The 15162-nt window shown below is 47.0% G+C and overlaps 1 protein-coding gene across 6 annotated transcripts in view; it reads right to left on the bottom strand.

The window, feature by feature from the left end:
• Positions 1-15162, bottom strand: part of SMARCA2 (SWI/SNF related BAF chromatin remodeling complex subunit ATPase 2) — a 169397-nt gene that overhangs the window by 22184 nt on the left and 132051 nt on the right. For 5 of the 6 annotated variants that reach the window (XM_025891509.2, XM_073878124.1, XM_073878123.1 and 2 more), the window contains exon 29: positions 7027-7080. The exons of the other annotated variant lie outside the window; for it this stretch is intronic. In XM_025891509.2, coding sequence (XP_025747294.1) covers positions 7027-7080 — 54 coding nt within the window. The remainder of the gene's footprint in view (positions 1-7026; positions 7081-15162) is intronic. 6 annotated transcript variants of the gene reach the window in all.

Genomic DNA, 15162 nt, shown 5'->3' with positions numbered 1-15162 from the left:
TCTTTCCTGTGTGCCCGTGAAGATTGTGGTCAACCCCCACTTGCTTAGTCATTTCCAGCCTCCATGCCCCCAACCATACTTCAAGAACCCATTCTCCATGAAAATGGGAAGAAATTCTTGCTATCAAACTACCTGCCCAGAACTTAATTCTTCTATGTACCCATTTTTTTTTTTATTTCCTCTTTTCCAAAGCGGGTGGGAACATCTTACATGCAGCCAAGAGCATCCCCCTCCCTGTCGGAGGAGTGGTTCTGATGACCAGCTTGGGCAGAAATGTCAGGAGGACATCCAGCTTTAGGTGACCTATAGAATGCAGCGAGGTAGGGGTGCCTGGGGTGTCTCGGTCGGTGAAGCGTCTGCCTTCAGCTCAGGTCATGACCCCCAGGGTCTTGGGATGGAGCCCTGTGTCGGGCTCCTGTTCAACAGGGAGTCTGCTTCTCCCTCTGCCCCTCCCCACCTCCTGCCCCCAACTTGTGGGCACACTCTCTCTCAAATAAAAAAAAACAATGCGTCAAGGTAGAACCACTTGCTACCAAGATCACTACAGTAACTTATTTTTTTCCCCTAAATTAAAGGTAAAAAAAAAAAAATGAAAAAGGAAGTGAAACAGCCTGACAGAGTTTTGAATTCTTGGCATTTCTTTTTCAAACTTAAGCTGAGCAAAGGCTTTTTCAACATACCTTTTCAAATGCTTTTTTTTTTTTTTTCACCCCAGGGCTGGAAAGTTTTTTTTTTTTTTTAAGTCCAGAACAATGGACTAATTGTACAATGGTTTGCAGAAGGTGTTCTGTTTCTGTTGAAATGCTTAACCTACCCCCCCCCAGGTATTTTCCATTATGTCGCCTTGTACAATTTAAGGACTCTAAGTAGAAATTGTTCGCTGGAAGAGTCCTGCTTTCCATGACCGAAATGACACCTGCTTCCCTGCTCCCAAAAAAGGATTCCACTGATGGTACGTTACTTCAGATCGATCTCATACAGAGATCTATCACAGAACAGGAAACGTGACCCTGATAAGGAACAACCTGGGTGGGGGAGGAGCGTAACCTAAAATATAAAATAACAGTGTTCACTGCAGAGAGTTTCCAGGTGCTGGTCGACCAAGCAGACCAGGGGTTCCTGCCCACAGAGGTGAATGGACACAGACACATGTGGCCCCAATGTCAGGGTGTGTGAGATGGAAGGGCCCCCCGTGTCACTGTGGGAACAGTGGTTTGCAAACCCCAAATGTACTGTTCGTATGTGTGTGTGCATACACATGGATATGCAGGCACACAGGTGAGGTTTACTTTGCTGGGCTTCGTTTGGGAACCTACTTCTCTCCCCTTACTTCCGCAAACCAAAGGACACACACAACTTTCACATCTGTACTCCTGGGATTCTAAAATGGTGACAGCATACATGAAGAATGTCACATGAACATCAGCTTTCCCTTTGATTACATTTCAGGTATGGCAGAAGACGGAAGTGCTGAGAGACCTAATCCTTTAAAATGCTGGCTATTCTGCCTTTTCTGTAACCCAAACCAAGAAGATAAGGTATTGGGTGAGAGGTTTTTGGTTTTTGTTTGTTTTAGGATTTTCTTTTTACCGGCCCAGGCTGATCTGTTGACAAGCATGGATAATGGATACTTCTGAAAAAAAGAATTTAGCTAACACTGAAATAGACCTATGTATACACGTAATAAAACCTATCTTGCCTCCATAAAAAAAAAAAAAAAACGCAAAACAATGATGTCATGATTTAGAACACCCACCTGGGGTTGGAAGGATTTTACAAAAAAAAAAAAGTTACTACAATAAGGAATCAAACACAGGAAATCTTTTGGGATGAAAACTTTAAAAAACTGGGTCAACATTGGAGGGCAGTAGGTGAAAGCATGCTGTTGCTTTTCAGGGTCAGATTCTGGTGAGGTTTCATACAAACCACTTAAAAATGTACCTGAAACACAGCAGCACCCCACTTCCCCCAGAGAGCCCCCAGAGACCCGAGCTAGGCACGAAACAGGTGTGAGAAGCACCCGCGCTCCGTGTTCGCTACTGAGATCTCTCACCTGAGTCTTACTGAGTATTGATCGATAATTGGATCGATAATTCCTAACAAGCTTGGAAACCTGAAGAATATGGGAGGTTATGGCAAAACAGAATGCGATTGGGGTAAGCTTGCCTTTGGCAGGGGAAGTGGTGGTGGGTAAAAATCACCCCAAGGGTTGTGTCGGGAGTGTAGATACAGGATGTGCCTGAGGTGTCAACAAAAATAAGGTTACATCAGGTTAATGCAAGGTAAGTGCCCCAATGTTAGCAGTTGATAAAAGGCTCAGTCAGCTCAGTAAGAAAAGCAGCAAAGGTTTATACCCTGCTGCGTGGTTCTATTTTTGGCGATCCACTCTAGGCCAATAACACGTGTGTAATATAAGTACGTCCATGTAACAGACACATACATACATGAATGATGTTCAGCACAGCGTTATTTAGAATAACTAACTGAAACCATCCAGAACGTGTGCTGGGGAAAGGACAATAGAATGCTAGAGAGTCTGAAATTACGAATTCAAAGATGATGCCTTGAAGAAGGGAGAAATCCTTGTTAGGACCTTCAGTAAAAATAAGTAAATAAATAAAATAGCACAGGATATCAAACTGTAAATGCAGTACAGCTGCAACTGGGTTTTTAAAAAGTCATAAACTAAGGACCACAAGGAGATATGCCAAAGCATAAATAAATATTCACAACAACGCACTCTGATTCAACAGAAGGAGGATTTACACTCTAATGTAATTTGTAACCATATCATCATCCATAAATAAAGTAGGTCTCAAAACACTTTCACTGGGTTACCTTCTTTGAAAACATGCTCTAAGTCAAAAATCTAATCAAATTTTTTTCTGGGGAAATGAGATCTAAGGGGCATATGACCAACTTTTATTTACATCACCATACGTACGACATTTCACCAACTGGCACCTTTTAATTCTACCATAATAAAGCCAAATAAATAGAATAATTGCATCAAATTTATAATGTATCACAATCATTAGAATCTACTATACTGTTAAGTTCCTATTTATTTCTTCAGCTTTCTCTCCTCAAACTTACTACTACAAATCAAAGGTGCCTGTGGGATTCTGAGAATATGATTTCTTTGCTTAGACAAGCATTTTGAGGAAACTTTGAGATCTATCACCTATCCCTTGACTCTTTTAGAAATACTGACCCAGGATGTCTGGTTGCTTCCCCTTTTTTCTCACCTGACATTTCTTAAGAGCAGATAGAAGTATCGAATCCTAACTGCACACCTGTCCACCTGTGTGACCTTGGTCAGCTACTTCACCAGTCTAGGTCATGTCATCCTGAAGACTTGGACAGCACTCAGAGAAAGCCCTCCTTTCAAAAGGCAAGGACGCACCTTCCCTTCCCGAGTATTTCATTCTTGGATCCGACCCTGTGTCTCTACTTCGTCACGGTAAAAACACTTCAAAGCTTTTGGCTGAAATGTGACCAAACTCAAAAGCACAAAACTGTCACAGGCAAACAAAATCAAATGCCTCTCCACCTGAGCCTCAAGTCCCATGCGTCACTTTGTTAGAGGGGTGGGTGAAAGGGGGCCCCGGAGGGCTGCTCTGTCCTGAGTTGCTCTTTTAGCAAATTCCTAAGGAAGATGTAGGACGGGTGATTCTAAGGAAGGAGGCAGAATTTTTCCCCATGACTATGCAAGAACATATATGCCCAGTAACTGCCATCTTTCAGAGCAATCCGTTTTTTATTAAAATGCTTATGGAGTGGCTTTAAAGACAGTTCTATCAGCCCGTAAGAAAACCCGCCTTGTTATCCAGCTGGGACTCCTCCTCCTCCCGCAGAGAGAGGTCATTTGTGCTGGTTTTGGTCTGCAGCTCTGAGAGGCAGAGACCCTGCTCTTCCCAGGCCAGACTGACCCGGGAAGCCTCAGGAGGCCTTCTGCGCCTTGGAAAGCAGACAGGCTAAGTTTATCTCTGGGCTGCCCATTGCTTTATGTGGGTATAATTGGCGGAGCATCATAAATAAGTGTCAAGTCACCAGGAGTCCAGGTAGCCTTTTCTACTAAACGTGTGAGAAGTAGTAGTATTTGTCATGAGGGAAAAAATAAAGTACCGAAATCCACATTTCCCTGAGCAAATTCTCCCTGGACAAAATGCAACTCCTGAGCTCCACGTCGGCATTTCCCAAAGTGTGCTCCACGGAACACAAGCTTAATGGATTTTTAATGGATCTCCCTGGAAAAGGGGGTTTTGTTGGTCGAAGGAGTTTGGGACACACCGGGTGGAATGAAGCTCCATAGGTTACTTTTGATCAGACTTCTCAGAGCCTCTAACTGCACCACCGGGGCATCTCCAAGAAGCTACAGGACTGCAGTTTGAGGACCCCAGTCTGGGGAGCACCCTCCCAGACAATGCATGAGGCTACGACCTCACCAGGCTGCAGCTACGTAAGATAAACTGTCGGCCCTGAGGCTGAGCCCCAAGTATCCAATGCAGGAAGAAAGGCTCTTCACCTCCAACGAAGATTTTCTACAAGTGTGTCCACTTGGTCACACTACTATTTCATGAGACTTTCTCGGCTAATTAGAGCTACTATATGCAAAAGTGCTCGGGCCTGAGATCCATAGTCCTAGCCTCCCTCCCCTATTTAAAGAAAGACACAATGTCTGGTGCCAACATTGCTAAAAATAAATTTCATCTGAAAGAGCTCCTTGGCCAGTCCTGAAGGGATAGTCAATACCAGCAACCTAATCCCAACCTCAAGGGCAGTTTACAGCCATGCAGAGAAATTGGGATTTCCTGGGAGGGCGGATGTCAGGCAGGGTAGCCGTGCACGCATGTGGCACCCACACATGCCGCCTGCCCTTCCACCTGCATCCCTGTGACTGGCACCACATTCACTGAGCAGAGACCCCCGGGCGATCTGTAGGTTCTCTCTCCCGTCCGGTCTGCTCTGGGGTCTTGTCAGTCACACGTCTGGGAAGCCACCTCTGTCCTCACACCCACCACCTTGTCCCACGCTTTGCCCCCTTCCCTTCCTTGCGGGGTCCAGTCCTACTGGGATCCACATGGTCTGTAGAGGGTCCCGCTTTTCCCTAACACATGGTGGCCCATGCACAGGGGACTGAGTGCCTCTGCCCTGTCCTCCACCCCTGCAGTCTACTTGGGGGTCCCCACTCTGTGCACGATTAGACCCGACGCCTTCGCCGCTCCTTGCGACCCTCCCCTCCCCTCCGTCCCCATACACGATGTACTCATACCCGGTATGTGTTCTTCCTTCGTAGCTCCTGCCAACTACGCTTTAAGGCGTTCCACTGGATTCATTTCTACCCCATTCTCAGTACTCGCACAGAGACTAGCACAGAAAACGGCCAGTGCTTCTGAACACATGAAAAAAGAACTTTCAAATTCTGTTCATCCTAATACAAACTCTGAACAACACACATCATAAACTTGGGTGTATGGAAAAAAGCAGCGTACATGCCAGTAAGGGACGAGAAAGCCTCCAGAGCCCGGACAGAGGAAGTTTCAAAACCCCTTGCTATGGCTCTGTAAATCATAATTTAAATGTGTCCTGTGTAAAAATACATGTATCCAGATCCCAGCTACATATAGCCCTATCACCTCCAGGAAAAGCCCGGGCATGACCCGGAAGGCTTGCAATACTCTTTAAAGTTGCGATTCATCCACTTTTCATGGTCACATGACCATTTTGATGGAAGGGGGGAGGAGCTTATGTCTGTCCTTGTTTACCGGGTTGGGCGTTTAGCCACGTCACCCCATTTAGACCATAAAGCCTCCTTTCCGTGTTGGGATGGGCAGAGGTAGGGTGGTGGAAGCTGTTATCCAAGTTGCTTCCTTATTTAAAGTGGCCAAAGTAATAATCATAATTTATGTCACAGTTATTTGTAAATCCAGATGAGTTCGGTCTCATGATGCCAAGAACGAAACACAATTCTTGACGTCCCCGCAGTGAACACCACGGTTAGAGTGTCTGGCTTCCAGGGCTGAACCCTGTTTCCTCAACACCAATAGGAATTATCAAAAAAGAAAAACAAAAAAATCAACCATCTTGCACAACAGTCCCATCCCCACACAGACACGGGTAGGCCCAAATCATTCCCACGTTTCATTGCCTTAGATGCGCCACTGAGGATGGGTATTCATTCTGGAAAAGAAGCTTCAACGCCTCTTCCTCCTCGCCCTAAGCTGGTTCCTACGCTAGTGAGGAAAAAAATGCTGTAAACGATGTCACTGGGTCAACCGACACAAATGGAAGAGGGATAGTCAAGTGTTATCATTTTTTTTTTTTTTTTTTTTTTTAAGTTCAGGCTGACTGAAAGAAAAAAAGTCTTCCGTTTAGGACTAGTAGCTCCTAACCCTGGGAAGTCTTGCACATCCGCCCTCTCCCACGCGACCAACATCACCTCCTTCTCCCGAAATCTCGAGGCGGAAAGCATTTGTGCTTTCCACCCCCAGAAGCAAAAGCACACAAAGGTCACACGACCTGGCTCGGGACGCTCAGGACCACGGGGCAGGCGAGGTGCAGGTGAGGCCAGCAGCCCACCCGGGGCGCCGACGCTCTGCACAAGGCCCGTTGGCTCCAGCACGCGCCTTTCTCCGCGCCCTGCAGCAGCGCCACCGCCACCGGCGCCCTTCGGGAAGCTTCCACACCGAGGCAGCCCCAGGGGAGGAGGCCCGCGGGTGTTAAGACAGAAGCGCGTGGGAGGGGGAAGCCACAGAAGCCCGTCTCCGAGGTGCGGCAGGGAGGAGGAAGGGCACTTAGAAACGCGGGCGCACCCAAACTGAAGCGCGCGCAGACACCTTCGCAAGCCCTGGAGGATGTTTTAGAGGATCCGTGCGCCTCCATCCCCCACCCCGAGCAGGGGCCGTCGGGGAGGGAGGGCGGTCACGCGGAGAAAGGGGCTGCCGGCTCCTTCGGAGTCGGTCTGTGTGCTGCGCCAAGGGATACCTGTATTCAGAGACAAGGGGATACAAGACGCATCCTGACCTGTTTCCTTCTATTTCCAACTGAGAATTACCGGGCACCTTCTCCACGTTACACCTGTGGTAGAGTAGAAAGAACACCGGCGTCAGAAGACCTGGGTTCGAGTCCCAGCCCAGCTCTTCCTGCCACGTTGGGTGACCTTGGGGGAAGGCATTTCACTTTTCCAAGCCTCACCCCGCTCACCCACCTGCCTCGCCTACTCGGGGGATTTGGGGGAAGACCACGTGAGGTTCTGGGTGGAACCACACTCGGAAAAAACACACAGTTCTCCGGAAATGGGGGGAAAACCCCAAAAAACGATTTCCTGTATTTCCTCACGTCTCTGAGACTTTTCCCGCTTCTTTTAAACACGTCAATGCCTCTTATGCTGATGCCCTTTCCCTCTGCGCCTGTTCTAGGGGAGCATTAGGGCTCCGGTGCCATCCACTGCCCAGAAGCAGTGCAAGTCAGGCAGCACTGGCTGGGGAGGGGCGGGGAGGGGCGGGGAGGGGCGGGGAGGGGCGTGACCTCACCAGAGTAGCTGTGACCTGTCCCTGTCCGAGCCTAGCCCCTACGACTTACCTCGAGAGCTGGAGCACACGATGTGGAGGCAGCCAGCATAGGGAGGGCACTCCAGAGGACACCACCCAGCTAGCTGGCTCTGCCTCCCAGCCCTCTAGTCTTTGCAAGTCCCTGGAACGGGAAAGGACCAGGAGCCACCACCCGAGGTCTCTGGCCCTTCCACGGGCCTCCAGGGAAGCCGCTTCAGTTGAGCCATCCTGAGCCTGTTACACTATTGTCCCTTTGTGCAGTGGCAAATAAAGCAGATACGGGGCGTGAGATGTTGCAGGAGAAACTGCCCTCTCATCCAGACCTTACTTCAGGTGAGGACAGCACCCCCTGGCACGCAGCGCCTACGTGGGGCTGCCTAGAAAAATCCCTTCCTGGAGCCACTGCTGGCTCTTAGGAGGGCTCGAGGCATGGCGGGGGGGGGGGGGGGGGGGGGAGCGGGGGGGGGGGGGGGGGGGGAAAGCACACACCGGGAAGAGAGGAGAGGTAGGGAAAAAGAAAATGAGCTGGAATGTCTGAAAGAAGAGGGAGAATAGGAAGGGACATGATGGAAGGCGAAGTTGGGAAGGTCGTCAAGGCCGGACTATGGAAGACTACCTTTCCCACGCTAAGAAGTTGGATCATCATCATCATCATCATCATCATCGTCCAGCAGGCAAAGGGAAGCCGTGCAACGTTACCAGGGAGCCAGGATCAGACACACACCCCAGAGAGGCAGGACGAGGAGCAGACGGGAGGCAGGGGACACAGGCAGCAGGTCAGGCCAGCCACGGGGAGGGCTTCTGCAGAAGCGTGTGGGGCCACACGGAAGCCAGGGTGGCCAGGACAGATGCTCGTGCGTGTGGCGAGGGAACTTGGTATCTGAGTGCATATCGGGAATAAGGCATGGGGGCAGGAATGCTTTTTCTACTGTGCCTTTGGGACGCTGGGTTTGTGATCATGGTAACCACGAGGACACAGAGGAAAAACAGCCCACAGTGTCTCAGGACCTGCAGCGACGGAGGAAGAGAAACGTGGCAACAAGAAATACTATCTTAGTTCATAGAGCAGGATGTAAATAATTCGGAGAACGATGAGCAAGGTTCTGTGAGCTGACACTAATGAAGATTGGAGATCACAAGGGATGCAAGACTCGGAACAAAAGAGATCCTGGCAGAATAATTTTGAATGATTCAGGTAAGGAGTACATGGGGACAGACCTACCCAAGCCAGCTATCTGATCACCTTAGGCGTGGGAAGAAAAAGGGTACAAAATACCAAAACAACAATTAAAAAAGAGTTCAAGGAAGAATAGAGTGATGTGGATTTGGTTTGGTTTTATTTATTTTTTTTTAAGATTTTATTTATTTATTTGACAGAGAGGCACAGCGAGAGAGGGAACCCAAGCAGGGGGAGTGGGAGAGGGAGGAGGAGGCTTCCCGCGGAGCAGGGAGCCCGATGCGGGGCTCGATCCCAGGACCCTGCGATCATGACCTGAACCAAGGGCAGACGCTTAACGACTGAGCCACCCAGGCGCCCTTGGTTTGGTTTTAAACATCTCTGTTACTACAAATCCATTTTGGAGGGGCAGGAGGAACAGTGGTATGGATAGTCCACCCTGGATCGAAGCCTCCAGATGGTGATCAATGCGGGAGAGCCCCTCTCCCTACCCCTCCCCCCCCCAGTAAATAATGCACTTCAGGTCAAGCACTTGAGAGGAAACCCTGGAACAAGGCAACATTTTAACAGGAGCCCATCCCTTCTGGAGAATGGACTGATGTGATGTAGACCTTCAAAGACAGCAGCTCGGCCTTCCTCAAATAGAGGGAAATGCTACCAGTGACTTTGGGGTGTACAGGAGGTAAACGAGGACACTTTGTCCTAAGGTTGGAGGTCTACCCAGTCTTTCTGCGGAAAGGTGTTAAAATGTATTGGAAAGGTGCTAAAATGTAATGGAATAAGATGAAATGGTACCTCTCCTTTCCCAGGGTAAATGTCTTTATAATGATCGTATTTTTTTTCTTCCTAAGTGACCCTAAACACGAGATAACGTCATTGTGTCCTCCTATAATGAGCTCACGTGATCCCTCCCTTCCCTAAATTCCCCTGGTCGGTCACCGGTTGGAAGGAAGACCATGTGGTAGGAAGACTATGTCCTCCAACACATGTATGGTGAGCCAGTGGGGTAAGTACTTTGAGGGTTTTTTTGTTTTGTTTCGTTTTTGTTGTTTTTTCTTTACCCTCTGGCCCTATTCTGCAGTACAGGGCTGCAAATAAGGGAGGAATGCCATAAATATTTCCAGGATGAATGGATGATTTTCTACAACGGAGGACAGCTAAAACTCGGAACAAGCCAAGGCTTTCCACCATTCTCAGACATGTCAACCAAGGCTTCTTAAAATTCACAGCAAGAAGAGGACAGTTCCTGTTCAGGGAGGACGGCAGAGCCTCAAGACTGTCAGGGAGGAAGGAGCCCAGCGGTCACCAGCCCTGCCCCTACTTCTCACCATGGGCCAGGGTTTCATCCACCAATCAGACTGGCCAGACAGATATTTCCTGCCTCGCCCACTGCTTCCCTCCATCCAGCCTCAAAGCTGGACCTGAAGTCCCAACTGTTGGCAGACAGCAGGGCCAGTCCTCCTGGAATGCTCGCACTACAGTCCTCAAAACGATGGTCAGGGAGTGAGATGACACAACCTCATCTTCTGTTTCCAGATTCTTCAGGGATGAGAACAATGCTCAGATTTGAAAAGCAAGGCACAATAAATGCTGAACAAAAGCTACCAATGGGAGAGTCGACGGAGCATAGGAAGGCACTTCAAATGAGTCCAAGTTTCAGTTGCAAACTAATTACATCCTGAAGGAGCGTGTGGATTGCTTCTAATCATGGTTAAGAAATCACAAAGAATAGAAATGGAGTCAGAAGACGAGAAGAGTGCCGGTGTCCCTATGTCAAAATGAAAAAGGAAACTCGAGGCTGCTATGCTTGATGTGGACCCTCCGTTAAAAAAAAAAAAAAAAAAAAAAAAAAAAAAATTAGGAGAAATTATTCAGATGCCACGGGGCTCTTTAGGGAAGATAAATAACATCATTTGAGTACCAGTAGCGGGTCTCCTGGATAAAGCCTTGGCAGGCTAACCTCATTTCATCCTTTCGGTGGGGTTTCTAGGTGGACAGACTGGAAGGTCACAAATGTGGTATCTCTTGGTTTTAGCCTTGACAAAGGAGAGATGAATGTGCATGACATGATGGCACCGTCATGTGAGTTCGCAGACCGTTGATCAACTTTAGGTATTACTGGTTACTATATTCCTGTCAACCTGAAGTGGTTTTTCAGGGGGCACAGGAGACTGTCCTTTGCCCTTTAGAAGTTTCTCAACAACAGCTTATAACAAATCTTCTGTGGACCAAAAAAAAAAAAGAAAAAGACCTAGACAAGGAACCATTTTTTTTTTTTTAAAGGCCTAAAAATTAAGTTATAACGGTAGACTAGAAAGTTGAGACATGAATCAGTTAAACAGAACTGACCGGGGAAAGAATGAAGTCAGTAGATAAAGGTTCAAAAAAAAAAAATCAAATGCTTACTTAAAGGCTAACCTTGGCAGCATCGAGCGACAAAAGAGCTTTCTGCATGTTTTGGGGGAATGGAAGCTTTTCAACAAGTCCCATGTTCCATAAAGGTTAAGTCTGTGTCAGAGTTGCTGGAAAACGTTACTACACTCTTGAGTCATGGTAACAGAATACTGGTTTCCAGCCCAAGGAAGCTAGCCACCCTGTACTTAGCCATCAGAATACCTCTGGGATTCGGGGTGCCGTATGTTCAGGGGGACACTGAGAAAGCAGGATGTGCCCAAGGAAGGGGACCAGAATGGCGAACGTCTAGATATCACTCAGAGCGCAAAGGGAGGGGTTTCAACCTCAAGGAGAATGTCCTGAGGTGGATATGCTGTTCACAAAGGACATTTCTTGAAATGAGGAACAGGTTTACTCGCTGAAGGTCCAAGGAGAATAGCTAGACGACAGAAGGCTGAATCCATTTTCATATAGGAAATGACTGTTGTGTTTAGAGGTATCCTTCAGTGTCCTGAACTGCCCCCTAACACAGTGGACTAATCCCTGGGAGTGTCCACACACAGGTTGGATGGTGGTCTGTCCAACGTGGTGTCGGAGACACGCCTGGGTTGTGGGAAGATGGACCAGGGAGAGCTAAAACCCCGAATCCCTCTAGAATCTTTGCCTTATCCAAACAACTCTAAGCCACGTCTCTCGACTTGGGACAGCTCTCTCTGGGAGACCCTACCCCTCACCACCTTGTTCTAGATCTCATCCCTGGGGCAGTTTTAAAGGGTTACACGTGCAGAGGAGGATGAATCCCTTTTTTAAAGAAATCAAGTCCGAGGTTAAATATTACATAATCTTACAACAGTATTTTTAAAAACCTTCTACAGAAACAGAAAACAATGAATATAAGTCAAAACAAGTACTACTTAATTTAGGGGAAAAAGAAAAAGCTAGGAACGAGTAATAGCTGACCAGTACTGCCTTCCGATAGCAATTACCGCAGAAGGATTTTACATTTGTGAATCACACAAAATCACTGGCTCTCTGGGGTCACATTTTAAAAAGTACCCTCCCTAATAAAAAAAAAAAAAAAAAAAAAAGAAGGAAAAGGCCTGGCACTGAAAACAAAGGGAATAAATAGATGCTTAAATTATCCTAGTTCTTTATAAAAAAGAAAGATACATCTGTCCCAGAATCATGCAAGAACTTTGAAAAAACCGTCTCATGAGAGCTAATTAATTCTTATGTATCAGTTAAATATAGATGGCAGTTCTTATTTAATACACCGCTAATCTGTATGACTGTCAGAGCCCTAACATTTGGCTGAGGTGAGAGGAGGGAGGTGAGCACTGGTGGCATTTCTTGCGCAGGTAGGTTGAGTTACTATATTAGCAGCTGACTTTAATGGTACAGAAATCTCAACACATGGAGGGGTAGGTACATTTCCCAGCAGTATTTTCTAAAACCAACAAAAATATAACAATGTATCCAATTAAGGCCCGCCTAATTTGAGAGCCTCCTACTTGAGAACCAAGTTGGGTAAGAGAAATAAAACACAGAAATATTCAGAATCAGTGCTTTTTCTAGATTACTAACATGAACAATCCATGAAACACGCAGCAGCGACCGAGTACATGCTCCCTAGAATGTACCCAAATGTGGAAGCTGGCAGGATGGGCCTTAGGAGGGTACTTTTCAAGCAAGGGTTAAATAAGTAACTGAAACCAGAGAATGGGGAGGAGAAAAAAAAAAAGTACTTAAAGTCTGCATGCTAAAATATACAAATATTCTTTCCCCCTACAATACAAGCAGAGACATGCTCAATAATCAGTCCCAGTGAAACTGTGTTGTCTATTTTTTTTTGGGGGGGGGGAGGATGGAAATTCTATCAGCAAGGACACTTCCTTTCAAGGGCTCAGAGCTCCATTTAGCCACCTGATGAGCTAAAAGTAGTCAGAGAGGCTGATTATTAGTAATGAGATGCCTCCACCCAGCTTGGCCTGTATTAACTCCTCAAACTCACAGAACGCCTCTCAAGGCAGCTACAGTCAATCCTTCCATTTCGTGGATGAGGCAAACAGGCTCAGAGAGGTTGAGGAAGGTGCCCCAGTGCCCCACAGGTAGTCAACGCTGGATTCAAGACTTAAACATGGGTAGCTGAACCCGGGCGAGAGCTTGTGCCATCAGCTACCGGGCTGTGCTTAGCTCAGGGGTAAGGGATGGAACCTCACATTTGGTGGGGGTTTCGAGGAATGTGGTCAGCCCACAGCTATGTGTTTCAGGAAGTCATAAACTCAAAAGGCTATGGAGCCAGCAGGTAATATAAAGGAGTCGAATGGGCCAGGTGGGAAAGGCATGATGACCAATGGCCACCAGCATTGGCCACCCACACTGGAAGGGTGGCAGCAGGTGATGGGGAGTGGGGACACCCCAGAGCAGGAGAGCCCGTGGGGAGGGGGTGGCCACGTCTCCATTGCCACCGATTGTGACCTTAGGGAAACCTGAGTAGAATGTAGCATGATCTTTAGGTTTTTTGGAGAGAATGGAAAACACCTGAAGTTGATACAAAATCTCGCCAGTTTCATGTGTTTGTTTGCTTGCTTTTAGTCCTCCCTTCCCCCACCGCAACAACATGAACCATAAAGTAAATCAATCTGTTGGCAATATGTAGTCCACCAGCTGGTGACCTCTTTTACACCATTAAAGGAGGAGCGAGCCATCACCTGGAATAGAAGGCCAAGCTTCTAAACCTCTTCTTGGCTCGTCTCAGTGTTCCCTGGGCCCTAGACTCACTCAGCAGGTTACGAACACGGCACACCTGGGCAAAGTGACAGATGCTACCTCTCCTGAGACAATGGCAAAAGCGTTGGTGGCGTATGCAAGAGTGACCCGACTTATTTTTCCTTGCACCAGGGGCTGATCAAATAAGGCATCATTGTCCAAGCTGGTTTCCTGGAAACCATTCCTGCCTGTGGCACATCTATTGGTAGGGCTGGGGACAGAGAGAAACTTGACAGAGTTATGGACTCTTGGCTTACAAAGAAATCTGCACGTTCGCTCTGGTCAAAGAAACAGACTTGTGACCAAATTTTCATTCCTTGGATGGCTGTCATTCCCGTGTGTCAACGAGCAGCTTATCCAAACCCAATATAATGGGGCTGCTCTTTGTCACCACTTCCGAAAGATGCAAGGGGATGCACTTGAAAAAAAAATACCACCACCAACCAAAAAAAAAAAAAAGAAAAAACAAAAAGTAAAAAGAGGAAGCAGAGAACCTAAAAGATCTGGGACACAAACAGGGGCATGAAATCCTGACTCTTTCACACACACCCCCTCCTGCCACCTTCCACCACTTCTGGAAACTCCTTAGGGATGATATAATGAAGACCTAACAATGAAACCTCTGGGTGGAAAGTATTTTCCTTTTTATACTACTTCACCTTTATAATGAGGTTTTCTTCCTGGTATAAAACATGCACTAAAGTCACAATGAAAAACTGAAATCACAACTTAGTTATTCATGTTAAACACTCCCAGGTGTACAGAGCAACACTAGTTAATGTAAAAAAAAAAAAAAAAAAGATTAGTAACCAAAAACTGATCAATGCCGCTATACCATCCAGAGAAATACAATGTTTAATTCTGTTTCCTATCGATTCTTTAATTGGAATGAGATGTGATCTTCCTATGAAAACTGCATCACATGATTGATTATCAAGCAGAAACCAAAACAACTACCCAAAATGCAGTCGAACTAGTTTATCTACTGTATCAGGCTGACCGACACAGGTCTGGGGATGATAGTGCCCGGCACAGATTTCTCAACATTACACTGAAAAGTTCCACGAACACGAGTTACATCTGCTGAAATGCCTTGTCTAAGTAGTATCATTACGAAGGAGAGGGTTTGAAACAAGCGCTCAGACATTCAAGTGTGTTGGAAGGAAAGAAGGAATGGCATTTCTGACGAAGCATCTGTTTGGTTTTTTCATCAGAGTCTTGACATGAAATATTTACCTTAAGTATGCTAGGATTCTTCTCTCCCTAACA

The sequence above is a fragment of the Callorhinus ursinus genome, unplaced genomic scaffold, assembly GCF_003265705.2.
Source record: "Callorhinus ursinus isolate GAN/ISIS: 27379988/994484 unplaced genomic scaffold, GSC_fseal_2.0 scaffold28, whole genome shotgun sequence".
Classification (NCBI taxonomy): domain Eukaryota; kingdom Metazoa; phylum Chordata; class Mammalia; order Carnivora; family Otariidae; genus Callorhinus; species Callorhinus ursinus.
Note: the sequence above shows the minus strand (reverse complement) of the source record. Positions and strands in the feature narration are given on the sequence as shown.